General features: G+C 41.7%; 1 protein-coding gene across 1 annotated transcript in view; it reads left to right on the top strand.

Annotated features, from left to right (window-relative positions):
• The first annotated feature begins 8,236 nt into the window (after positions 1-8,236).
• Positions 8,237-27,347, top strand: part of MTPN (myotrophin) — a 55,444-nt gene continuing 36,333 nt past the window's right edge. Inside the window, exon 1 of the mRNA XM_073322063.1 lies at positions 8,237-8,634. Within this exon, the coding sequence (XP_073178164.1) occupies positions 8,563-8,634 (72 nt within the window). The 5' untranslated portion in view covers positions 8,237-8,562. The remainder of the gene's footprint in view (positions 8,635-27,347) is intronic.

Genomic DNA, 27,347 nt, shown 5'->3' with positions numbered 1-27,347 from the left:
AATGACAGGAACCTTCATTACTTCATAGTGGATGAGCAGCCAGTACTGTACAGAGTCAGCCGTCTAGAGGAAATCTGGATACACGACCCCTCTATGCCCCACTGAGCCCTCAATATCTCAAGGCTCTGCTGAGAAATTTTAAAAATGGCATTAGTTAACTATTACGGGCATATTTCTAAATATTTAGAAATAGGAAGAAAAAGCAGAATATGTTAACTGTACCAACGGCTCTTTATTGTAGGATACTGTACTTACTGCCACAAATGCTATGTCCCCAGCTTGTTGGGCATCATCCATGTTGAGGCCATAAGTGATCTGACAGAACACATTGCACATTCTTTGGCCATTCTGTTATTGTTGTAAGGCTCTTGACCTTCTCTCATATAGAATATGGACATTATTGCTGTGTGAGGCTCTGCAATAGCATTCCCAAGATATCATTTCACCAAGAGGTGTAAATTAGAGAATAACTTATTTAGCCCCAAGATTGTTTAGGATACAGCAGAGGTTCTCAAACTATGGTCCGTGGACCACCAGCAGATAGTTCCCTCTAAGGTGTGCACCTAGGTGGCCACACACAAGAGAATGAAGGGCCACCCACCTAATTAGGTGCCTGGATCCTGGAGAAGACGCACATGTAAGGTGAGCTGGTGGCCTTGGGGGCGAATAGGGGGTAGGTGGGAGGGGGCCGTGGGGTGAGAAGAGGGGGTGGGGGGAATTTGGGATGTGCAGGGCTGTGGCAGCGAGAGAAAGAGGAGACTTTTCCCAGCTCCAGGGCTGCGGATACCAGGGAGAGATGGCCCTCCTCCTGAGCCTCAGCTCTGTGGCTGCTGTGGCAGGGGAGAGACACCCCCGCCCCCGCTCGTTCCCAGCCCCAGCTCAGGGGCTGCCATGGTGGGTGAGAGAGGGAGAGACCCCCACCCTCCTTCCAGACCTAGCTCAAGGGCTGCCGCAGTGGGGCAGAGAGGGCACATCCATCGCATTAGAAAGGTAAGACTACTGACATTAAAATAGGAGTTGTGTGCTTTTATTTGTAGAACAAAAAAGGTTAATTATTATTAAGTTTCTTTATATAGCACTTTTATCCAAAGCGCTTTACAATAGTTAGCTACCAGTACAAACAACATTTGGAAAGATCATTAAGCGGTCCACCGAGACCCTCAGCAATTTTCAAGTGGTCCACACAAAAAAAAATTGAGAACCACTGAGCTACAGTATGACCATATTTGGCTGGAATGGAAGAGGCAGCATAGCATATGAAACAGCCCCAGAAAGATCTATGACTGGAGAGCATCACCAAATGTCCAGCAGTGCCTGTGTAATCTACACAGCCCACGTCATGAGCACACATGTACACTTACTCAGAAAAGCTATTCCCCTCTTCAAGAGTGTGAAAGGCGAACCCAGCCTATGCTGTGTATATATATATATATATAGAGAGAGAGAGAGAGATTATGGTGAGAGCATTTAACAGCTCTGCCTCGGCTAACAGGGAGCACAGCCAATGCATTAAATAACAAGCAGCCTAGGAGAGTGGGAAAAATAAGGAAAGGAGGAAAACATATCAAGGAAGACAAAAATAAATAGGATATTTGAAGCCAGCATTTGAAGCATTTGAAGCCAGCAAAAGTTGCTGATTAAAAACTAACACCTGCTACTTAAAGTGACACTTGTGCTTGTGATATATTAGGATAGAAACTTCATGCTGAGAGAAATGAATGTTATAGCAACAATTTAGATTCCATCTCCTGTCCACATTCATACCACAAACAGAGAAATATAAACAGAAAGGTTTGTAATAAAAATTATGTAGACTCGGGGACAATAGTTGTGAAAGCACTGGACGAAATTCTGTTAGAATAGAAAAAAATTTCTAAATGCTCTATCAACAGCAAAAAGACATCTATGGGTTTGGCTAAGAACTTTTTTGACTTGCATATTTTCATATATGTTGGTCCTTAGACATGAATGTTCTTCAACAGCAGAATACATTCTATTTTGGAAGCTAATTCTCCTTTCGCAAACATATTCTGACACATCTCTATAAAACTTTTTCTCCAAAGATCAGTAGTAGTAATAATAACTGATTCTCCACTCCTAGAATTCAAGTATCTTGGCATATGACTGCCTATGTCACCTCTGCATTAATATTACTTTTCACTTACATAGCACCTTTCATCTGAGACTTATAAAGCACTTTACAACAGTGGGGAAGTATCATCATCCTCAGATTGCTAATGGGGAAACTAAGCCATGGAAAGGTAAGGTTGGAGAACAAAGTCTCTCTGTGGTATTGTGACTGATTGTTAAATGCCAACAGTGTGATCTTCAGTGTCAAAAACACAAAGGAAGATATGGTCCCTGCCTTGAGGGACTTACAGTCAAAGATCCAATCATGTCAAAACACCTAAGTATATACGTAATGTTTCTCACATAAGTAGACTGTTCAAGTAAGCAAAGTTATTCATATGCTTAAATGTTAGGCAGGATTGGGGTTTATGGGTCCTAATTCTGCATGAGATTCTGCTAGTACAGATCCCCTGAACATGTGCAGCGGCCCATTGAAGTCATGGGTGTAAGAGTCCCTGCTATCAGGTTTGGATGCAGAATAGGGAGCATGGGAGAGGATGTTAGGCCCCTGCAGTTTTGCCAGAAATGTTCCTCATATATGACTCAGAAGTCTGTGCTTACTGGGACAATCGAAACACACAGTAGACATTCAAACTTGTAAAAGCATAGGCCAGGCGACTGTATTTGACAGAAATGCTCACAGCTAGATCCCTAAATATAGTTCCAGAAAACTCAAAAGTCTGAAGACAATATAAATTCCTCTGCTCATATAGGGTCTAATTCAGGGGTGACATAAATGTTGTGTGTAACACATAAGCTAATCAGCCTGTCACACATTGAGCACATGGAAGTGGGGGGTGTCTGGCAGGAAACACAACCAGCAGCAGTATATTAGATTACGTTGGAGAAAGCAAGCTTGACACTGGCTTATCTTGCACTTCTTTACACTCTTCTTTCAGTTTCTTTTTCTGCTAAAACCCACTCTTCCACTCTCTTATCATGTAAGTTACACCAACTTGCCCTCACTTTTCAAAGTGCAACTTTCACCACCATTTAGGCTTCCTCTGAATAAAGTACACAAGGATGTGTCAACATTTTTCTCTTTGGCATTTTTTTCTACAAAAGGGCAGAATTTCAGCCATAATATTTTAACATTTGAAATTCCTACTGAGCAATGTCAGTACTATAAAGTGTATTTTAATTTTTAAAAAACCCATATCTGGACTGTGTCTTAGGTTAGCAGTTAGATGTTGATCCAGATATTGCTTTAAGTGTGGTGATGGTGAAAAGACTTATTGTGAAAATATCATCTTGTTACTTTACACATGTGTATCATCTTGTTACATTCTCTATGTGTCCAAGTCTTATTTGCTTACTGGTAAAGGATTTCACCATAGTCAGAATGGCAAAGCCAACAGAGTTGTGAAAAAGAGAGCTGCATTCTATTCCAACTCATTCATTATCAGCAAAACTATGAGCTAAATTCTTCTAAGTGTTACTTTCAGCTACACTGAACAATCACACACTTTACGATCAGACCTCTATCTCTCTGATGCAAGCCTGAGGCTACTTGATATTTAACTTTAATAACAACAACAACAGTGTTATAGCCAATTTAAAGAAATTATTCTGCAGACTGTATTGTACTTTCTTCCCTTTTCCATTTCAGAGAGGTAGCTCAGTGGACTAAGCCTCAGATTTTAAATACTTAGGTTTTATCTACCTTAGGTATTTGCCTTGATTCTACCAGTCAGTAAATAGTTACCTATATAGATGCACTGATGCAAACCCTTAGTGCACAATTTGTAATAGTTGAGCTCATCTGGGTTTTGAGCAAGGGTAAGCTTCATTGGTGCAAGTCACAACTTTGTTTACACATGTGGTTTGCATTGATGCAATTACGCCAGTGCCTGGCCACTGATCACTGAAACCTGGGTAAATTCCCAATACAGACAAAGTCTTATACATCCTGAATAATGCTTGTTTAACTCATTCCAGGGTCAAGTGATTTCTTCATTTTTCCAAGATAGATAAACTCATGGAGAATATATAATTCCCTATATGTATTCTTTTACTGGAATTTGTAGTACAGGAGTTTCCTTGGTGCAACCTTCCCCAAAAATGAAAGTCTGAAGGAATCCACTGGAAGAAAGAGCCATTCACACAGAGGCCCTGTGCCACATTGGTTCTTAGGAAACCTTATCTCCTCCAAAGACTTCATCCAGGAACGCTCACACTGGCTGCTGTACCTGGAAGTTCCCTCATCCCATTGTGGTTTCCACAGCACAGGGAGGCGAGGCACAAAAGTTAATACTGCTCTGTCATTACTAATTTTAATTTGGAGCTTTGGTTCCCCAAACCTTCCGAAGTCCTTGGAGGGGCTTCCATGAGATGTTGGAGAAATGGAAAATTATGTCAAAGAAGCAGGACTTCCTCTTCCAGACTCCTTGGTGAAGGCCTAAGCGGTTTTAGCACTTTCTACCAACAGAGATGGAGAAGGCGATTGGGACCTGTGCTTTTGTAAACCTGAAATAGTCAAAGCAGTCTATCAAGCATATTGGCATCTACAAATGATATTGATACAGAAGAGAATCCAAGGCTGCAAGAATACTTGTTTCATGAGACGGTGGGTAAGCCCACCATACTGATTTAGGGTTTGATCCTGCAAACGCTTACTCACGTGAGTAGTCTCATTGATCTTACTGAGACTAATTATGTGAGTATTCATACACTAAATTTGCAGAATCAGGCTCTTATTTAGTAACTGCTTCACTAAGTGATATGTTATGGGGCATTAGGCATTGCCAAGGATTACAGGCAGTGAGAAGCAGCACAAGCCCAGGGATGCACATGGACGTATTCGTTTCTATTTCAAGGAAGCAGAATACCATTCTTCTCTGCTGCAGGAGGGGAGCACAACTACTCTTACACTTCTTTATAGGGTGCAGCCCCTTACTTAGGGATTCATGGGCCAGTGCAGAGAGGGTGGGGCCATGACCTCATCTCATTCTGGTCCCCTTTGTTGTGCCAGCCACCCTTGTGGGAATAGAGTGAACAGTTCTTGACCCTCCAAATGCAATTCTGCTCTCAGAAAAGTGAGGAGAGGAGAACGTTGTATACCCCCTCCTTCCCTCTCTCTATGCATATTATATTAGGGCCAAGCAAAATTGGACCCTATGAGTTTATTTCTAAAATGATTTAGATGAGGGGAGTGAATTTCCAAAGGATAAGAATAAATTTATTTCCAACAGCAACAAACCCTATTCAATCATGTCATCAAAGATTCATGCAGCTGAAGAAAGGATTTATTTCCATTTTCTATGCTGATAAATTATGGGTTCAAATTGGTGGGAGAAAAAAAGTCTTTGTTCTGACCATGATGAGGTAAAACAATTGCTTGATGCACAAAGTGCAGAGAATACTTCCGCATTTCCTCTCCAGTGATTTTAATGGGGGACAAAGTGTATCAAATCCGTTAGAAACGTAGCAAACTACCGAACGAAAATAATTATGTTCCCCAGTTTTCACACCTGTCACTCCTAGAACTCCGGTAACATTTTAATAACCGTACTAAATTTAGAGTGGTGTTAAGAGTTTAGTGTATTATTTCCTGAGATGGTTTGATTTCTCTCTCTTGAGAAAAGGATTTTACATGAGATTGTATTTTGCATTTATGTTTGCTTATTACCTCTTATATAACTATTGTCTTTAATGAATTCTATGGTGCTATGGCTCTAGGTAGTATATGGTAGGTTTCTTCCTTGACCAAATAGATGTAGTTCTCCCTTGAGCAAACAAGGCTTTTAAAATAAAGCATGGAGGGTTACAAATAAGTGCCTGTGCCTCCTGCTTGTTTTTTTTTAATTGGATAATTAAAACAGTTGGATAATCTTTGATTCTAGAAAATTTGAATAATTTATTGTGCTTATTTTATTCCTTCCTACCTTTATGATTTATTTATTTGTTGAAACATATTATTGCCCTTTTTTGACCTGAGCAGCTAGTCATCATTTCAGGGCCCTTGGGGTGTTCTGGTTGGAAGCAGAAATTGATGGAATCTGGTATTTTTTTGATATACTTTTATTTACAAAGAATGTACAAAGTCCTGTCTCTGAAGGAATCAAACAGGAGGAAACAGTTTCAGTTGCTTAGAGCACCAAAAGCACCCTTTTCAGCCTGCACCCTGAACCAAAAACCTCTCCCCAGGTTTCTTCCAGGTTCAACCATTGTGCTTTAAGCTGCTCCTTTCGGTAGTCACAAAAAGAAAAGGAGTACTTGTGGCACCTTAGAGACTAACCAATTTATTTGAGCATGAGCTTTCGTGAGCTACAGCTCACTACATCGGATGCAGTGAGCTGTAGCTCACGAAAGCTCATGCTCAAATAAATTGGTTAGTCTCTAAGGTGCCACAAGTACTCCTTTTCTTTTTGCGAATACAGACTAACACGGCTGTTACTCTGAAACCTGTCTTTAGGTAGTCAGTCTCTCTCTCTCTCTCTCTCTCTCTCAGTTATTCTGTTCTGCCTTCCTTCCCACCCCACATACCTCCTTCCTACCCAAAATAATACTCAGCCAATGCTCCTGGGCAGGTTCACAAACTCCTTTTGTCTTAGGTGGGAATTTTCACTCAACTCATAACAAGGCTCCACCCAGCTTATGACAATATAAAGAAAAAAAGTTATTTAAGCTAGATATTTATATTTAACAAAAGTGAAATTCACTCTTGTGCAGAGGCCTTTGTACCACTTAAGTAACCACGGAAGCCCTCAGAAAAGGGTGTGAGTGGGAGACATAGCACAAGGATGAATTTAATCTCATCAGAAGTAATGGGGCTGGAGGCAGAGCAGCGTTAACTCTTGGCACAGCGACTTACCAACCTTCTTATGTCTGGCCTCAGCACCTTTCTGTTGCCTCCTCCAGTCTCATGGGGGATATATGAGCATTTCCCATGCTTCTTCCACATAGTCAACCTGCTACAGTCCCACTAATCAGTGCTCCCCAATTCTTATCTACCTGAAGTACATACACAGAGTAGGGAATGGCATTCAGATTAGATAAATGAGTGTAAGTGAACTGTTATGTCTGTCTCATCATCTCATGCAAATGAAGCAGAGCTTCCAATTCTCTGTCTTTTGCATGGATTTTCTCTTTTTTTGCCCATTTTATAACAAAGTTGCTGTTTTAAAATATCTACACTTTTCCATGCGATAGTTGGAGAAGGTGCACTTGAAATATTTCTGGTTTCAAAAGTGCAATCTCCATATGGCACTGTTTGCCATATCGGGCTAGAAAGGGATGACTGATAAGAGGTAGGGACTGCCTCAAACACCACCTCATAAATATAAACTACAGTACTTGGTTTCAAAAATCAGTTACATTTACAAAGTGACAATTTATCACATCATTTCTAAAACACAAGCACTTACATTGTGTTCAATGGTGTGGAAGGTAGTTTCTATAACCGGTAGACATCATCCCAGTCTATAAAGAGTTTAAAATCTATGAGTCAGATTCTGTAGATCTGGGCTGTCCCACACACTCTGTCATGGGCAGAACCCTAAGCCACGTGGGTCCACTTGCAGGATCCTGCCCTAAGTTTTAGACTGGAAGCAACAATTGAGGGACACAAGAAATTGGGGGAGGAGGGGAAGCTGAACGAGGATGTAAATATGATGGTGTCACTCTGTGCACGATTTTAGCCACTTTATTTTAGTTTACGTTTTAAATGGTTCACTTTTGTAGGTTTTGTGCCAAGTATCTAGGAGTCCCTTGGATGAGGTTTAGGACAGTGGCTTGGTTGAGCAGGTGTTTGGAGTCTGTTCCAGATACCAGGGGCAGCCTAGAAAAGAGCGAATTGGGTTTCGTTTGCTGCTACTTGGATTTTACGAACTTCAGTTGCCTACAGAGTCTCTTTAGGGAAATCGGGCCTATAAGTCCGGGTTTTCTAGCAATAACAAAAGAGATTAGCATCCTTCTTTATTTAAAAAAAAAAAAAATCAGGGCAGGGGCCGAGGTAGAGTTACAAGGGAGCAAGCACCGAGGCGGGCAGCCCGCGGGAGAGCGGCGCTTCGGAGCCCTTGAGCCAGGCACAGCCGGGCGGCAAGCGCTCCTCCCCTCGGCCTCCGGAGGCGCATGCTCAGTGAGAGTCGCCCGGAGGCGCATGCGTAGTTGAGTGGCCTTTCTCTGCTTGGATGGAAGGGGCCGGGCTCGGGCTGACCGAATGAAAACCGGAAGCAGAAAGGCTGCGTGTAAAACCGCTTTTCCCTTCCGTTAGGCGGATTCCCCTCCCCCGTCTCTGTTCCCGGCGCAGAGCGAGAGCTGCAGGCCCGGAACGTTGTGTTATAACCGCCCTAACTGCCGCCCGCCTGTGTCCCCTCCCTTGGCAGAGCGAGAGCCGGCCAGAGAAGGCTCCCTCCCCGCGCCGCCCCACCTGCCCCTCTCCGTGTGGGTGCTGGGCCCTCGCCGCTCCCGCGTCTCTGTCCGGCGGCCGCGATGTCTGACAAGGAGTTTATGTGGGCCCTCAAAAATGGAGACCTGGATGAGGTGAAGGACTATGTGGCTAAGGTAAGAGTCGGGCGGGGCCCTGGAGGGGGCCAGCGCAGTGACTGTGCGCTTGGGTGTAGTGGCGCGTGTGTGTGTGCGTGCGTGTGAGAGAGAGAGAGAGAGAATAGGCCTCCTCTAGCCCCACGTTGCCCGGGGCCAGGCTGGGCGCTTGCAGGGGTGACCGCGCTGTGGGAGGCGGCGAGGACCGAGCGGGGCTGGGAGCTGTTGGCAGCCGGGGGCGCGCCGCTCGATCCAGAGGCAGAGGCAGAGGCGGCGGCGGGGGGGGGGGAGGGAGCGAGCATCGGGGCACGCGCGCGGGTGGGGAGGTGTCCGTGCCTGGGGCGTTGCGCGCCCCCCCGGTAGTGGCTGTAAGTCCTGCACAGGGAGCTGAGAGCTAGCTCGGTGCTGGGCTCTCCTGACTTACCAGGACTGTCTCTACGGCTTTGGGCTGGGCACGCTCCTTTCCTGAGGATTGGGGCCCCCAACAGTATAAGCGGGGGTAATTCTAATCTACCGGGCATGTCTCTTAGATCCAGGAGAAGGGTAATAAACACCTGTGCGGTTACTGTAAGGCCTTTCTGTGCGCTTCAGGGGATGAACTCTGCCTGCAGGCTGTTGCAGTACCATTGAGGATTGGGAATTGCACACATTGGAGGTGGGAGAGGGAATTTTGCCTTGACAAATCTTCAAGATGCTGTGGGAGGTAGATATGCTCTCTGCCAAGATGGTAGAGATGATTCTAGCAGTTTCTCAAACTCCTAGCATGGACCTGCATCTTAGTGTCTTGCAGGCCATCTTTCCTCCTGACAATTGCTTACAGTAAATACTTCCCTAATTTTACATGTATCTTTATTGTATTACAGGCAATAAGTGTTTTTAATTTTTCTGAAAAAGGTAATTGTCTTGATAATTTATCTCCTCTTAATCAGAAATAGTAAGGTTGGTTTGATTTCTTTGTTTCTAGTAGCTTTTGTAGGTTTCCAGGTTCTTCTTTTCAGTGAATATCCAGGGTATCTGCAAAAGCTGTTGAAAGGAGCCAGCACTGTGTGAATAGAGAGCTCTCCATGGACCACTGTTTGAACACCTGTGAAGAATGTCAGATATACATTGATGCTACAAGATGCTTTAGCAATCTCCAGCGTTAGGAGCAATCTTGAAATGGAAAGTAACTAAAATGGGGGAAGACCTGTTTTTTGTTTTGCTGCTGATTGAAAGCTGTTTATTCTTCCTTTCCACCTCAATTTGAAGCCACCTTTATTTTTTTATGTTGAGTGCTTCTGATAGAGCATACTAGCTAGTGATAGAAAGACTTGACTTAATAGATGTAGTGATTCCTTCTTTCTCCCCTACCTATTAGGGGTGTCCACCAGATTGTTGTGAGGAATTTTTCTTCTCCTCTCTCCGGAAGCACATTCTGCCTCTTTGGTCCTCTTCCTTCCGCTTATCAGGCGTTTGTCTGCTACTGTCCATTACTTTCCCACCACTAGCATAGTGTAGTCCTCAAGAATCTTACCAGAATCATGTAAACTTCATATTGCTGTAGCAGAGATTTCTACTCTGTATGGGAGAATGCTTTTTACTGGCTGTGCACTCAGAAAACTGAGTACTGTTCCATTTTCCCCCTTCATCTCAGTCCTGGTGACTCCCATCAGCACTTCTGAAATTCTTCTAGTTACCCAAAACAAACTTTGTTCCAGTTTGCTGCTGTTCTAATCTTAATTATGCACATTACCTCCAATGTTGCAGTCATGCCCTTTCTTTTCATGTAAGGAGCTCAGTCTTCTACCATGTTAATAACTGATTGGTAAATGTTTTCATGCCCTGACAGAAAACTACATATCATGAAAGACAAGTGTCAGGGCGGGCTTCACCAGTGAGGTACAGAAACAAAACCTTGCTGAGAAGCTCAGGCTTTTCTCCACTCATGGCCCTGTCAGTTTTAAAGATTCTGTACTTTGGATGTGCTGTTCTCTTTTACATCATCCCCTGGGCTGGCTATTAGGTGTTCAATATATCTTAAACTACACACTTTCATTTTCTGCTTACAAGTGAGAAGGAGCCATAGGCCAATTATGTCATTGCTGTTTAGCTGAAGTGTAGCAGCACTAGAGCCACCTCTCTGCGTACTTGGAAAGACAACACTACATTGGCTTATGTTCAGTTAATATTTGGAATGTTATTGGTCTAACTGTAAAGATCAGAAATAGTCATTGTTTAAAATGAAAGCTTAAATTCTGCAGAAGTTGAGGGCTTAGGCCTCTGTGTTTGCCCGTGAAAGCTTCCCATTGGCAAGTAAATTTTTTAAGCCTTCCTGAGTGTTTCCTTTATGCTTAACGTTGTTCTGTTCAGCAACTGCAGTCTTCTATTTTGACTACCTAAGTTTTACTGGAGATGGAGGAGTTGTGCTTTATTGTATAGGCCAGGGGTCGGCAACCTTTTAGAAGTGGTGTGCCGAGTCTTCCTTTATTCACTTTAATTTAAGGTTTCGCGTGCCAATAATACATTTTAACGTTTTTTAGAGTGTCTCTATAAGTCTATATATTATATAACTAAACTATTGTTGTATGTAAACAAGGTTTTCAAAATGTTAAGAAGCTTCATTTAAAATTAAATTAAAATGCTGATCTTACGCCGCCGGCCTGCTCAGTCCGTTGCTGGCCTGGGGTTCCGTTCACCTAGGCCGGCAGCGGGCTGAGCGGGGCCTGCGGCCGCGACCCCAGCTGATAAGGGGCAGGCAGCCAGAACCCCGGGTAGGCAGCCAGAACCCAAGACCAGCAGTGGGCTGAGCGGGGCCGGCGGCTGGCACCTCAGACTGCAAGTGGGCTGAGCGGCTCAGCCCGCTGTTGGTCTGGGGTTCTGTCTGCCGGCTCCTGCCAGCCAGGGTCCCGGCTGCCGGCCCCAGTCAGCCCGCTGCTGGTCTGGAGTGCCGGCCCTGTCAACGTAGAGTAGGCACCTACCTTCTCCCTGGTTCTCGCCATTCTCTCCCTATCTCTGCACTGAGATGAGGGTGGGAGTGTGCTGAGAACAGGGCTGGGGGTGAAGGAGCAGGTTGGGGTGCAGGGTCTGGCCAGGAGCTAGAATGAGGGAGGGGGCTCAGGGTTGGGGCAGGAGGTTTGGGTGTGGAGTGCTTACCTGGGCAACTCCCATTTGATGCGAGGGGTGCAGGTGGGAATGGGGTGTGTGTGTGTGTGTGTGCGCAGGAGCTCCCGTTTGGTGCTCAGAGTGGGAGTGGGGATGTGGGGGGAGCAAGAGTCAGGGTGTGGGGGGGTGCAGGAGTCAGGGCAAAGGGCTGGGGGTGTGGGCTGGGGTTGTGGGGGTGCTCCCAGCCCCCTGCCCTGAGCGACTCACGGCAGGGGGCTGGAGGGGATATGCCCTGATTCCACCACCTTCCCCAAGGTCCCTGGAGCAGAGAGCGTGCTGTGGCTCCGCTTTTACCTCCACCTCCGTAGCAAGGGCTGTCAGCCTCAGGGAGGGAGAGAAGGAGGGGCAGGATCCCAGCATGCTGCGGGAAGAGGCGGGGGGAGGGGGAGGACAGCAGCGTGCCATTAAAAATTGGCTCACGTGCCATAGGTTGCCGATCCCTGGTATAGGCCATTGGATAAGAAGCAACAGCAAATTTTTACTTCTTTGCACCCTTGTTCCTTGGCTGTCTATGGCTAATCATTTCCCTTTTCTTTTTGAAAATGAATAGTGTCTATTGGCTTCAGATATGCCTTTGCTGGAGATTGTAGGATGGTAAGAATTCTGTGTGATCTCTCCCTCCCGCCTTACCCACTCAAATTCTTAAAATTCCATTACAGGAAGGCCCCATGGAATAAGGTCACTACTGTTCTGTTGGAGATGGTCCTATGTGCAGTAATGTAGAAGTGATTCTCCCTGGGCAAAAGGGAACCCAAACAGAATGGGGAAGTGGAAGGCATACATAGGGAAATAAATATGACTCTTCAAAAGAAGTGAATGGGGGGTTAGCTTTCTGGCAGGGCATATACAGCTTTTACAGGGCTAAGTAACTTTTCCCCTCTCTCTTGAAATAAACCTTGTGTCCACACAGAAGTACTCCTGTTCCTTTAGTAAACGATTTAGGTAGTGACAGGTAATTGGTTAGTCTCTAAGGTGCCACAAGTACTCCTTTTCTTTTTGATTTAGGTAATGTTGTTGAGTCTGTTATTCTAGCCTTAATCACTGGATGGATGGAAGTACTGGTGCAAACATTTTATAATAATCTTTTGATCTATACTTTATCAAAGCTTCTGTACTTCGATGGCTGAGACGGACATCGTCTCCAGGCTGGCCTGGAACATCACCCATGTTATTCCCCTCTAAAAATGCTGAAGTTTGTATCCTCATTTGGCAAACCATCCAGTTTACTAGCTGTAAGACAGATCAGCAGGTAGTTTGTGAAACTGGAACTCTCAGCCAGCAAACCAGAGTTGGCTCACTGACCTGAGAGTAGTGTAATGGGAAGGTTGGAGATGGGCAATATTTCTAGGTGGCATTCAACTGGTGGGCATGGCTGGTGTGGGATTCTTGGTTAGTGAACAAAGGTGGCTCACGCTGCTGTGGAGTGCAGCTAATAGCTATGCTTCCTCCCCCATGATGGGTATGGGTACAAAGAGGGCCTTGGATTGAATTAAGACAGTGCTAGTGAGGACAGAAGACCAGACTAAAACAAGTTCACTGACTTGTGTGGAACACTGCTTCCACCAGTTGATTACAATTGTTTGGAGCATAATATTAGGTCTTAGAACGAGCGAGAACTTGGATCTTGCTTGCTAAGGCTGTCTCGATGTGATGCAAATCTAACACAAAAAAATTATTCTAAAGCACTGGTGGCTGGAACTATTCTTCTAACTGGTATATTTAAACTTCTAAACCAGTTAGAAGAACAGTTCCAGCCACCAGAGCCTCGTCATACATGTTGATCCACCTGGTTTAAACCAAGTTAGATTCCTCCCCCCCTCCCTGGCATGATGGTAGGGCGTGTCTACCCTGGGGAAAACAGCCAATGTTGGCAGGTTTGAGAGTTACCTTTATCCTGCTACTTTAGGCTATGGCTACACTGTGCATCTTCCAATGTAAGTGTGTAGCCGCTCTTTATCACTGGGAGAGAGCTCTCCCAGTGACAAAATAAAACCACCCTGAACAAGGGGCAGTAGCTTCGTCAACAGGAGAGCAGCTCCTGCCAGCGAAGCGCTGTCCACACTGATGCTTTTCGTCCTTAAAACTTTTGTTGTTGGGCGTGTGTCTTTTTCACACCCCTGAGCGACAAGTTTTAATGATGAAAATGCAGTATAAACAAAGTCTTATATTGCTCTCCTTAGCTTCCCTTTAGTTGACTGAAAGAGTATTGTTGACAAGCTCCAGAGGGAGCAATGTCAACACTTGAACAGAGGGAGGAAGTAAAATCTCACAAGGGGCTTCTTGAGAGAGAACGAACCTTGTCAGACAGCTTCTCCAAAAACAAATTGGAAAGACTGAAGAAAAGAGCATGATTTGAAAGCAAATTTAATAGAAAAAGAGTAGCAGAAAGAAGGGTTAGGGTAGAGGGGGGTGGGAAGTAGTGGAAAGGGTTGGCAGGATTTTTTTAATTTATAAAAGTCAAGGACAAAAATGAGAGTGAAGAAATTAGTTGCTTAATTTTGGAACATATTTTCAGTTCTTTTGAGATTCTGCTCAATGTATCCCCCTCTTCGTTCCCAGGACAAACAGAACTTAACATCATACAAGATATTGTCCTCTCTGCCTTCTTAGCGCCACATACTTCTTACACTCGGCTCCAAGTTTCAACATCTTGTGGTCTGTAACATGAGCCAAGATTTTCTCGTGTTCAGTAGTACACTCAGTTACATCTGTACCATCCCAGTTTTCTAAGGGGATGGGGGTTGAAAAACCTTTTTCCTATTGTGTAATCATGATGGAATCTAATATTTGTTATTTTGTGGCTTTTAATATTAAGATACATTTAATTGTACTGGGCCAATGTAAAACAATTTTCTGTAGTACACAGCATTAATCATAGTGCATAATGACAGGTCCAGCCACAACTGGTATGATGTGGAGAAGTACATGTAAACTTGTTTATGATATGAGAAAAACAAAAGTCACTCAAAGATGGGTAGTCGTATCATTCACTTTTTCTTAAATCTGTTAGGTTGTGGATGGTGAACTTAGAGTAGGACATGAATGCAGCAGTAAGGGAGCATCAAGCAAAGCCCTGCAAATGAGTGTAGGAATGGACTATAGAAAAGTTAATACTAACCAGAAAAGTCCTGACAAAAATTTAAATAAAAACACCTCCGTGGGCCAGGTGGAGATAGAATATATAGGCTAAAGGTATTAACTCAACCCTGTCGCTGTTCAACAGTAAATGTTAAACAAGATCTGGGGTTTGGTATACAGAGACCACAGCCTGCTTAGTACCATGGCATACACATCATTGTATCTTTAATAAAAGGATTTTAGAAAAGAAGGAAAAATAGGTAAAGCTTTGAAATGAAAGCATTATTTAATACTTGACATTTTAGTAACATCTCTTGTTCCCTTTCTCTTTAGCTGGAGAGAGTTTTTTAAAAGGGGAAGGGGAAAACCTTGTTGACAGTCTCTTAAATGGTGGTTACTGTCCTTTTTGGGAAAAGAAAAGAAATTAGTTGGTATGAGCTGGAGCTGTTGCTGCTGAAGTCTTTTCATCCCAGTTGGTGGTTATGATTCAGCTGACGGTTATAGGGATGGTGATGTTATCTAGCTCCCTCTCTCTGGCCTGGTCTGGTCAGGATACTTCTCAGGATCAGGTTAATGAAGGCAAGGGGACCCTGGAAATGGTGGCAGTGCTGGTCATGACAGCAAAGCTTATTGCAGTAATCTGTCTGTCCTTTCTGTTCTTTTGTATGTGACCCACAAAATCTTTCTTTTAAGGACCCCAAAAGAGTGTGATGATTGGAATAGCCCATCCCCTTGTTATTTTGTCCACCTATTAGGCCTACTATCTGACATCAGTTTTATTTTATTAACTTGTGGCTCCATATCATTTGTTTTTAACAAGCATAATTTCAACAGTCCTTGGAGATATCAGTGTTGCCTTTTTGGTTTACGCTAATTCAGTTTGTCAGTCTGGTTTTTCTTGTACCTGTTCCCGTTCACATTCACTGTTATAGGTTATGGTGACATTTTATTAATGTACTCACAGTTAGGGTGAATTTATAGGCCCAGTTGCCACAACAGTGCCCAGATGGGCTTCCAAGCATGTCCTAAGGTCAAAAGGTTTGACTTAATTCAGGGAAAGGCAAGTTCCATAGCTGAAAGACCTTCATAGATATTGCCCTGCCGGAGACCGTTTTTTCCCCCCTTTCTCCTCTCCCCCACTGTCTGTCCCCCCCCAAAAAAAAAAAAAAAGCAAGAGGGCTACAGGTCAAGTGCCTCTTCTGTCTGAAACTATGGCTGTGTCGCACAGGGAAGTTATAGTCTCTTGGGTAGGTAGGTCCCAGGCCATTGAGTTCTTTATTATAGGTCAAAGTCAATACCTTAAATACCAACTGGAAAGCAAGAGGTGACTGATGTAAATCATAGCAATATGATATGCACATAGCAGTATTTATTGATTAACAATTAGAAAGCTGAATTCTGCATCAACTTCAGTTTCAGGAAGGACTTAAAATCTATTCTAACTCATGTAGAGTACACTGCTTCAAAAGGCATAAAATAGCAAGATCCATATCCAAAATAAAATGTTTCAACTTTCTGGTCATACAAAGGTCAGTGTTGGCCTTTGCTGCCACTTGTCTAGTGACTTTCTTGTGTAGTATCTATGTATGTGATTCTTAGACCAGGTAGCTGGCTTTCATCATACTCAAGGATGTCCTTAATGTCTAAATAATTTCCAGTTGGCTCAGTTGTTCCCTGATGGCCTTCACCAGCCATGAAGGACATAAGTCTTGAGCATTTTAGTAACATGTACTTAGCACTCTCATAGCTCATATGAAAGAAACTCAGAGAAGACGAACACACTACTGAGGTTTATTTCACTTGTCACTTTTAATAATTAAGAAAAATCAGTAATTTGAGGTCAATCAGGTTACAGTTCTTACATGGGAAGAAGCATCTTATAGGAAGATTTAGGGTCCTGTGTGTTTTGGGGGTAAGGGGTAGGGGTACTGATTCTGTAAAGGCTGTGTCATAATGTATGTGCATAAGGGGGCAAATTTAAGATTGCACGGGCAACCTAAATTCTAGCACTTCCTAACATTCAAGTGCTCGACTTAGGTAAGCATGAATGGGGATCAAATTTATGAATTTACTGAATTTAATTTATAGCTAAATATTTTTAAAGCTGAAATCTAAGAAGTTGAATCTGCCAATTTGATAAGTGTGGGTCAATATTTGAATCTAATTTAATTAGGGTTGACCCCTCTTTACTGAGTGAGGAAATATTGGCAAACTGATCATGATGGTGCTAGATTCCTTTTAGATCAGGTCTTGAACAGTATTTCTCAAATTGTGTGTTTGGCGATCTTAACCAACCAACAGTTTAAAATCGCTCAAAAGCACTTAATTATAGACTCAACAGTTTATAGATCAAGTTTAGGTACACCAAATGTTCTAGGCATGTACTGAATATGTAACAGTCTTGTGAGCAGTAGTCCTAGACTAGGGTTGAGGTACGTAGTTACACCATGTAACAAATCACCAAAATGTCTGATTACTTATCAATTCTTTAGTACCTTTAATACATTTATCACCCTTCCAGTACTTCTCCGGGCAGTAATGCTATTTTAAGGCACTCTTAGGAATGGAATCCCTGTTTGAATTGTTTGGTATGAATTAGAGAAATTTTAAATATTAAAATTAACTGCTTAAAGCTGTGTTTTGTGGTCTTACAACAATTTACTTAGCCATTATTTCCCTTTTATAAACCTATAACATTACTTATAAAAAAGTCAAAATATGATTCATTGGATTCTCATCAGACAGCATGTATACTCACCAAGAAATATTCTGTTCTTTAAAATAACTGAAAGAAAATCTCTAAAATGAAATCTCACCACTACTTCTTCTCAGGCCCGGTAACTTTTGCAGGGGGGAGATTTGGACCTCACTTCTGCTCCAAATGTCCAGTAACATTTCTAGTTTTGCTACAGCTTCAGTGGGTTCATCAACTATGGGGTCCACACCGTGGCCTCAAGTTTATATACTCTGTTTCAGGGTCCGTTGGAGGAGGGCAATCCACTTATTTTCTGTTGGACTCTGGTTGGGACAGTGTTCTGATTTCAGCTCTGTTTCTTTGTCATCTACTGGATACCAATGGAAGAATCAGTGTAATAAGTTTCTTCAATTCTTTTCTTATCAGTAGAGCACTGCAAATCTATAGATATCCGCATCTGTGGACCATTTTTGTGGATTGCAGATACAAGTTTTGTATCCACGCAGGGCTTTTATTGGAGGCTTTTTATGTTTGAAGTGAGTTAAAAATTGTATTTCAGTGTTAATCAGACTATTAACTGGAATCCCCATTCATAGGAAGTACTTTTAATATTCCAAAGTTATGTCCTGGTTATCTTTCAGAGCCGCTGGGCCCTTTGGGTTACATCTAAAATGCAATAAAATACCTGTGGCTGGCCCTGATCAGCTGGCTGAGGCTGCAGGGCTAAAAATATCGGTGTATGCTTTTGGACCCAACTCAAGCCCAAATGTCTGTGCTACAGTTTTATAGCCTCCAAGCCCAGCAAGCCCAAGCGAGCTGATCTGGGCTCTGAGACTGTGCTGCAAAAATTTGTTTGTTGTCGTGCAGACTTACCCTGTGTGTGTGTGTGTTAAAGTTGAAGGTGGAGGAAGTTCATCTAGAGATGGTGACCATTTTGGCCATACATGCCTTATGCAGTTACTTTGAGATACAAAATGGTGAGGTAATATCTTTTATTGGACCAGCTTCTTTTGGTGAGAGATACAAGCTTTCAAGCCACACAAAGCTGCTCTTTAGGTCTGGCTGCAGTTACTGAGAATCAGAGTGGATTGATTTAAATCAAAGTGACTTCAATCACTAATCTTTAATCATGATGTAAATCAGCAAGCAGGAAACCTAAATTTAAATTTATTTTCATCTTGTTTTGCATTTGTACTTTAGTTTTCCCCTAAAGAGAGGTTGATTCTCATTGGTTGGTAACCATTAAAACATCCACCACTAATTTAGTCTTTACACGAAAGCTGGTACTTCTTGCTAACCAGGAGTATACACAGTATATTTACATTTATTTGAGCCATTGTATAGTTGAAGATAGTAGTTTGGATTTTTTTTCAGTTTTACGTTCATTGAGAAAATGATGGATGATTCATTTCTTGCATACTAGATTAATTTCTTAATAGTGATGTGTCAGGCTGTATTTGGATGGAAATTGGAATTCAATTACATTCACAAAATCAGCATTTTATAACATAGTTAAATAAAGGTTACATTAAATGTGCTGGATACATAAGAAAACTAAGTTTATCAAAACATGTTTTGCAGTTAAAACTCCTTAATTAAACAAAGGAAGTATTGTCTGTAGTTAGTATGAAGTGAGGTGTACTAGTTCTAATCTAATCTTGAAAGAAATGATAACCAGAAACAATCAGTTCAGTTCACCAAGTTTTTATTTATAGTTGGATTGAGGAGAAAAACAAGCTTTCCTTCATGGGTCACTTGCTGGAGGATTCTCTGCTCCTTGAAGTCTTTAAACCACGATTTGAGTACTTCAATAGCTCAGACATAGGTGGGAGGTTTTTAGCAGGAGAGGGTGGGTGAGATTCTGTCGCCTGCGTTGTGCAGGAGGTCGGACTAGTTGATTGTAATGGTCCCTTCTGACCTCAGTATCTATGAACCTATGAACTTCAAGGTTATGGAACTGACTAGAATAAACTAGTTGTGATGGGTTCGGTCACAGAGCTTCCCCTTGGGCCTGTCACCTGATGTGCTGGAATTACCTCTGAGCCCATTTTCCCTGCCAGCTTGGGACTCTAGAACCATGCCTTGTTGAGCCAGACACACTAGCCTGCTGCAACACAGACCCAGGTCTGGTGCACGCCCCCAAAGTTGCAGACTTTAACCAAAAATTGCCCAGCAGGTTACCTATCTCCAGCACCCAGACACCCAGCTCCCTATGGGATCCAAACCCCAAATAAATCAGTTTTACTCTGTATAAAGCTTATACAGGGTAAACTCACAAATTGTCCGCCCTCTATAATACTGATAGAGAGATGCATGGCTTTTTGCTCCCCCAGGTATTAATCGCTTACTCTGAGTTAATTAAGAAATAAGTGATTTTATTAAGTATTAAAAAGTAGGATTTAAATGGTTTCAAGTAATAACAAAATAAGTTACTAAGCAAAATAAAACATGCAAGTCTAAGCCTAATACATTAAGAAACTAACTACAGGTAAATTTCACCCTCAGATGTTCCAATAAGCTTCTCTCACAGACTAGACTCCTTCCTACTCTGGGCCCAGTCCTTTCTTTTGGTACAGTTCTTGTTAGTTCCTGCTTTTCACCTAAGATATCTGCTGGAACTTTCTCATGACTGGGACCACCTCTTTGTTCTCTTCCACCCTCTTTTATATCTTTGGCACAAGGCGGGAAACTTTTCTCTCTCTGGATCCCCACCTCTCCTTCTAAATGGAAAAGCACCAGGTTTAAGATAAATTCCACCATTCTTCCTGGGCTGGCTTACAGGTACACAGGAAGGCTTGCAAGTAAACAGAGCCATTTACAACCAATTGTCCTAGTCAGTAGAGCCATCAAGATTCTAAACCATCCTCAATGACCCATACTTTGCATAATTACAGTATTCAGAGTAGCAGCCCTGTTAGTCTGTATCTGCAAAAAGAAAATGAGTACTTGTGGCACCTTAGAGACTAACCAATTTATTTGAGCATAAGCTTTCGTGAGCTACACGAAAGCTTATGCTCAATTAAATTGGTTAGTCTCTAAGGTGCCACAAGTACTCATTTTCTTTTTACAAATAGGATGAACACACTCAGTAAATTATAAGCTTTGTAATGATACCTTACAAGAGACCTTTTGCATAAGGCATAGTCCAGTTACATCATATTTACATTCATAAGCATATTTCTATAAAACATTATGGAGTGCAACGTCACACTAGTCATTGAACTGAACTACCTGAATAAACTGAAATGAGGAATGTTCTCTTTGCTCCTGCAGAAAAGGCTATTGCAGTCAGAAGATGGTATAGTCTTCAACAAACTCTTGTTCTAGGTGCTTAGCCAGTGACTTATACCAGTTCAGTGATTTGACTTTCTTTAAAACTTTGGCAGCAAGCATGGACTGCTTAATATTTTTATTTTATTTAAATTACTTTAATAAATTAGATATTAATATAGGTTGTCAGTTTTGAATAGGTTTATTTTTAAAAAGAAAAACAGTTACATTTAAAAACATTTTTTACTAAAAATCATATTTTGTTTGTTTGTTTGTTTAAATTCACCTTGTTGTTGGTTCCTGCTTATGTGCTTCTACCATGAAAGCCTTGTAGGATCCTTCATACCTGACCCAAATTGGAATATTTGGAAGTACATTGCTTTACTATATAGCTAGCCCTTCTAGTCAAGGAGGGGTGAATGTTTTAAGGTGTAATCTTTTAGAGCCTTGAATGGGGGTTGTAATAAACCATTAACTCCATTTCACTTATGTGATGCAGATAGCAAATTCTTGTTAACAGTAAACTTTATTCCAAGATTTTATTGGAAAATTGATATTTTACATACAACAAATATATTAAACAAGCAAAATGACCTTTCTTAAAAAAAAAAAAAGTTTCCCATATGGATTCAGACCTGAAAATTGTACTCTTTCAGTTATTGTGAATGGTAGTAAAGTCCAGGGTCAAACCCTTTCTTATATTCACACCTGGGCATCTGTTTTCAGTACCGAACTCTGATAAAGCTTAAGTGGTTTCTTGTGGATTTTCTATCTATATATTAATACTAAGCTGTGATAGGATGATAAACTTTCTAAACTATTTAAACACGTCTGAGACATTGCTGTAAAACTGAATTCTCTAATTGGTTACATCAAATGTCTACTTTGGATAAAAGCTAGTATTTGGATATTACCGTTTGTATTGCCAACTTTGTTTGTTTCCGAAGCTGGAATGGGGTTCAACATTAACTGTATAGACCCAAAAAGAAAAGGAGTAGTTGTGGCACCTTAGAGACTAACAAATTTATTTGAGCATAAGCTTTTGTGAGACCCAGGAATTTGTTTTTATGAATAGCTTTTTCATTTCATTCTGTCTTTATATGATTCCATGCATGTAGTCACACTGAAATTTAATTTCCCATCTGAGAGCATTAATCTCGCTGAGGAATAGTGATAATTCAATACTGTGAATAATCCCTTTGTTATTGGTAACATCAGAGAATACCCACATAAGATTTAAAAACAAAACCAAAAAATTCCAAAATCTCTTGACAAATGTAGAGGACAATATGCATATTAACTAAAAACCGGTATAATTCACTTCTGGATTACACTGTTCTCTAACTTTTTTACCTGGTGTTTGGATTTGAGGTACCAGTGGAATATTTTAAAGGGTGAGTAAGATCCAAGGAGTCTTGACTCAGGTACACTTTTGGACAGCAAGGAAAAGTAGTCATAAATTGAACGTACTACTATCACTCAAGGAGTAAATTCCTAGAGAATGGAGAAGTGAAGAGTAGAGAAGCTTTTATAAGGGATTATATTCCAGAATATTAAGATACTGTATTTTTTCACATTGCTCAGATTTGTTAATTTACTAAATCATGTTGAGAAACTTGTTATTGATATAGTCATTTATATTTACATGTTTCCCATATGGTACAACTCCTCCCCGCCCCCCCAGAAGTCTAACATTATTCTTAAGTAGACACTTAATAGGTTTTTTTAAGAAAAAACAGTTCAAAGAAAAGTGAAATCCTTAGCTTTGTCTGGGACCATACTGATTTGTGTTTGGACAATTAAAAGGCATGCATTTTCTAATTCTCATTATAACCAGACGTTTGTTTGCCACACTGCTATCTGATGTAGTTTCCCATACATTTTGTGAAAATGGCAGGGGAGCTAACTTTCTGTAGACAAGAAAGCTACTTTTCCATACCAGTAGGCTGGGAACAGATCAGTAACACTGATACTGGAGCTAGCTTGCTCAGATCTCAGCTGCTTCCTGCCTCAAATATGTCTGTCTGCCCTCTGGGCTTGGAGGATTTTACTAAATTGTCATCTGGCACCCAGGTGGACTGAAATATCGTTTTCCACTTAGTAGGTCCCTGCAGGGATAAACGGTCCAAAGCTGCAACAGTGCTTGGTTTTTGGTTACATTCTGTGCTAACTTTGGACAGCCACATCACTAGCATATAGAATTACCAGATGGGCATCTCAGGGTTGTCAAAGAGAATGGGAACTGCAGTATGCTCAGCTGATATGTCAGGTGTGAAGATTTTCTTTCCCATCCCTCAAAAGTGTTCAGTTTATGATACTGTTAGATTCAGAAAAAAGTTCATGGCTTACAGAAAGTTTACATGTAGCCACCTCGAGTAACTGCACTTCAGAATCTTATTTGTTGCTCTGCTTCTGATGCTCAAAATTATTTTAGCTTGTTTCTATTCTGCTTTCTGTTGCTCTTCCTGTTTCACCCAAAGAGTGATACTTTAGTTCTTTTGAATTCTCAATCTCCTCTCTAACTCAGAAGAAAGTCTAATCCTTTGTCCAATAAACCTTGTTATCATAAATGGGAATCCTTGAGTTAAGACATGTCTTTAAGTAGCTTGAGAGAAGCTAGGCCACTGGTCCATGGATTCCCATGTCTTACCCAGGCATTTAAGTTCTAGGTGGTGATCTGTCATAGGGAATCAAAAGAAGAAATGGGGTAACTGTGTCATTCTTCTACACTGTACAGTTGCTGGGGGTGGGCTGTTTTGAGACTTTGGCTATCAATTCAACAAACTATTTAATTGGTCATCAGATTTCTTGAACAGTCTTTCCCAACAGTATTAAGTCATTCCTTTTCTCTCTCTCCTTTTCCCCTTATTTATTTCGGTCAGTGTTTCATTCCTCAGTCTATTGATGCTTCTCTTAAATATGGCTCAGGGAATGAGAGACCAGGCTTGGGCTTAACTGTTATCACTAGGCCACCTCTTTTGGCTTGCTCCTTTTTCTGTTCCTGAACACAACACTTACCTAGAAATGCCAGAATGAAATCTATGATAACCTGGTCAGTCTCACCCTGTTCCTGCTGTGCCACAGAGGAAGCACCATATGCAGGAGAAGTTTAAGGATGTTCCACTTTTGTCAGATCTCATTTTTCCTCCAAATCACATTATTTTCTTGTTGCATATTGTTTCCTAGCAGGAGTGAAAAATGTAAAATTGACCAAGTTAGTATTTCACTTCATAATTGCACTGCAGGGAAAAATATTATATGCAGGAATGAACTTGAGTGGGGACTCAAAATTGGGGGTAAGGGGAAAAATACATGATGTCTGTAGTGTTCCAAACAATTTAAGCCCTTACCCATGTATTGGTCACACACGTAGGGCTTGTCTAAATTAGCAATGTTAAAGCGCTGCCATGGCAGCACTTTAACATGGCTTGTGTAGTCCCCTCTAAAAAAACCACCTCCATGAGGGGTGTAGCTACCAGTGCTGGGGGCATAGCTGCCCGCGCTGGTGCACTGTCTACACTGGCTCTTTACAGCGCTGAAACTTGCTGCGCTCAGGGGGGTGTTTTTTTCACACCCCTGAGCGAGACAGTTGCAGCGCTGTAAAGTGCCAGTGTAGACAAGCCCATAATCTTTTGCAAACTGAGTAGTTTTCACTGTAGTTTAGGATGGGTGCCAGTCACTTGCATAGTAACATGAAAAAAACAAATTATCCTCTACTAATTTGATTATCCCATACTTATCAAATCTTTGTACCAACTGGTGATCTAAAGATGATGCATTGTACCTTAGCTATACTGACATAACCCCATAGTGTAGATGTAGCCTACAGCAATTGAAAGGGTCTTTTTGTTGCAACAGTAACACCATTTCTCTGAGTGACAGTAGCTAGGTCGATGGAAGCATTCTTCCATTGACCTAGTTGTGTCTATGCTGGGGTTAGGCCAGTATAACTACGGTGCTTGGGGATGGATTTTTCGCATCCTGGCATGCGATAGATATGTCAACCTAAATTTTAACTGTATACCAGGCCTGCAAATGTAGTGTGACAGGTTTCAGAGTAGCAGCCTTGTTAGTCTGTATTCGCAAAAAGAAAAGGAGTCCTTGTGACACCTTAGAGACTAACTAACCAATTTATTCGAGCATAAGCTTTAGTGAGCTACAGCTCACTTCATCGGATGCTCAAATAAATTAGTCAGTCTCTAAGGTGCCACAAGGACTCCTTTTCTTTTGGCAAATGTAGTGTATTCAGTGCAGCTGCGAGACTGAGAATGTTGCCACAAAGGAAACTTACTGGCGGACTTAATTTCACACTTTACTTTAAACAGTCTTGTTATCGGCTAATCAGACATGAATAATAGATTTATGTTGCTATTCCAGCCAATACTTTAAACTTTGAGCCTGTGTTCATTGCGGCTCTTTATCAATAAATTGTTGTTAATTAGTACCACTCAGTCAATTATTAGGTATATATTTAAGATTTATTCCCTTGGAAGTATTTCACTAAATATTCTAACCAGGTGAGTTTCAATTTGAACTCAGTACCAATGCTTAAAGTGTATGGGCTTTATTTTCATTTTTGAATTATGTGTGTGTAAAATTTCTACTTTGTTTTCTGAAGTCAGGAGAGGGGGACAAGCTTCTAGAAGCTCTCACTAGAAAATGTAGAGTTCATCCTTGTTCTATAGAAATACTCAAATGCTTTGCAGGGGTTTTTTTGTCTAAAAATGCTGATACAACAGCCAAAACACAGATGGCTCAGTGGTTCAGTTTATTTAGCAGTTTGTTTCTTCAGATTGATACAGAGGGTTTCAGATTACATTTGATTGGAGTTGGGTAAATTGGATATTTGTTTACCATTGACATTACAGCCACCAAAGTAGACTTTTGTTGTCATAAATCAACAGAAGTGTAATAGTGCTTAGTACTTGTATAGTACTTTAAAAGCCTCTTTACATGCTTTTTTTTTTTATAACAAACTATTTCAAGATTTATTAACCAGGAAAAGACAATAAGAGTTATTTACAAAGCTGAAGCAGATAAACATACTCATACAACTGAGTTACACTCAAGTTTCAAAAGGTAATAAAAGCTTCTATGATAACCAAGCTCTATATGTCCTTTAGGGCAAACCCATGCCAGGTACTGGGAATCTTTGGGGAAGCTTAGTAATACTTGTCCCTCAGAGTCCAAGCAGCATAAAATATAAAGTTTTTCTTTCTTAGGGCCTTTTATTCCTCTCCCCCTTCTAATTCAAGTTGCACATTCAACCTTCGGGAGGAATTCAGTTGCATGTCTCCTCTTAGTGGAAGGAAGTGGGGTAGGGGGAGCACACAACAAAGTATTTTGTCCTCTGGTGTTCCACAATGGTTCCTCTGGTGTTGATGGACCACCTTTTGTTGGGCAGGAGAGAACACCTCCTGTGCCAAATTAGTATTTCACACTTGGTAATGCTTCTCTCCTGACTGATGGTCTACAGTACAGATCAAACACTTAAATATTACCTTATGACATAGGATACAGATATTATAAGTGAGATTATTGCATTGCAGTAATTTACAAGCATTCCATAAAGTCTAAACACTAAAGAATTTTATAACATACCTATTTTAACAGTACTAACACAGGTGAACCAAACTGGCTCAAGCTATGTATTTGTCAGTGTTCAGTTGAGGCCTAGGGGCCTTGGCATTAGTAGGCACCTGGTCTGCTAGGCCAAGTATTTTAACTTGTCAATTTTCCTGGGAATTCAAGGCCTTATATTGTCTTGTTTTATGCTATGCCTGTTTTCCAGGCACGGCATAAGTGCGAGGGTAGACATGGGTCTTACTTGCTTCTGACATAATAAAAATGCCTTACACATGAGTACTAGCACTTATACTGATGCTACACCATGTGAAGATTTGGGATGTTGTTTGCAAATAGGTATGCAATCTTCCTGTGTGGATGTACTCTAGGAGTTCCTGGCTCCCAGCCCTGTCCTCAGTCACCTCGACTGCACTGCCTAGTGAAACTAATTGGAGAAAACAGACTCTGAATCTACCCCAATAAACACTTGTCTGTATTCACCTTTTCACTGCCAAAAATACATTTCTTGACTCTCCATATCAGAACAGTCTCCTCTCACCCCTTGTCTGTCTGTTCAGTTAATCTTTTGAGCCTGCCCTACAGAACTCTGTGCCTTGTGGTAGAGGCTGCTACTATTTTCACGTCTATTCTTTTCTCCTACAGAAGGTAGAGAGTCTGTCCAAAGTATTACTCCTAGAGGAATTCTGCCCCATTGTGCATGTGCAGAATTCATGTCCCACGCAGACTTCTTTGCTTCCCCACAGAAAAATGACTTTCTGACAGGGAAGAAAATAGAAGTTGCAAGAGTGGTCACGCACCACTCCCTAGCAGTACAGGTACATTGTTTCAGGCACCTGGCACAGCTAGCAGAGAGGTAAATCACCGTGGGGCTGGGGAATCACCCCAGCCCGTAGCTCCTACCCAGTGCCAGGATCAGCTGCTTGTCCTGGCTGGGCTGGAGGCGGGAGAACACTGGACAACTTCT

Source organism: Lepidochelys kempii, chromosome 1 (genome assembly GCF_965140265.1).
Source record: "Lepidochelys kempii isolate rLepKem1 chromosome 1, rLepKem1.hap2, whole genome shotgun sequence".
In the NCBI taxonomy this organism is placed as follows: domain Eukaryota; kingdom Metazoa; phylum Chordata; order Testudines; family Cheloniidae; genus Lepidochelys; species Lepidochelys kempii.
The sequence above is the reverse complement of the archived record's forward strand: the minus strand, read 5'-3'. Positions and strand labels throughout refer to the sequence as shown.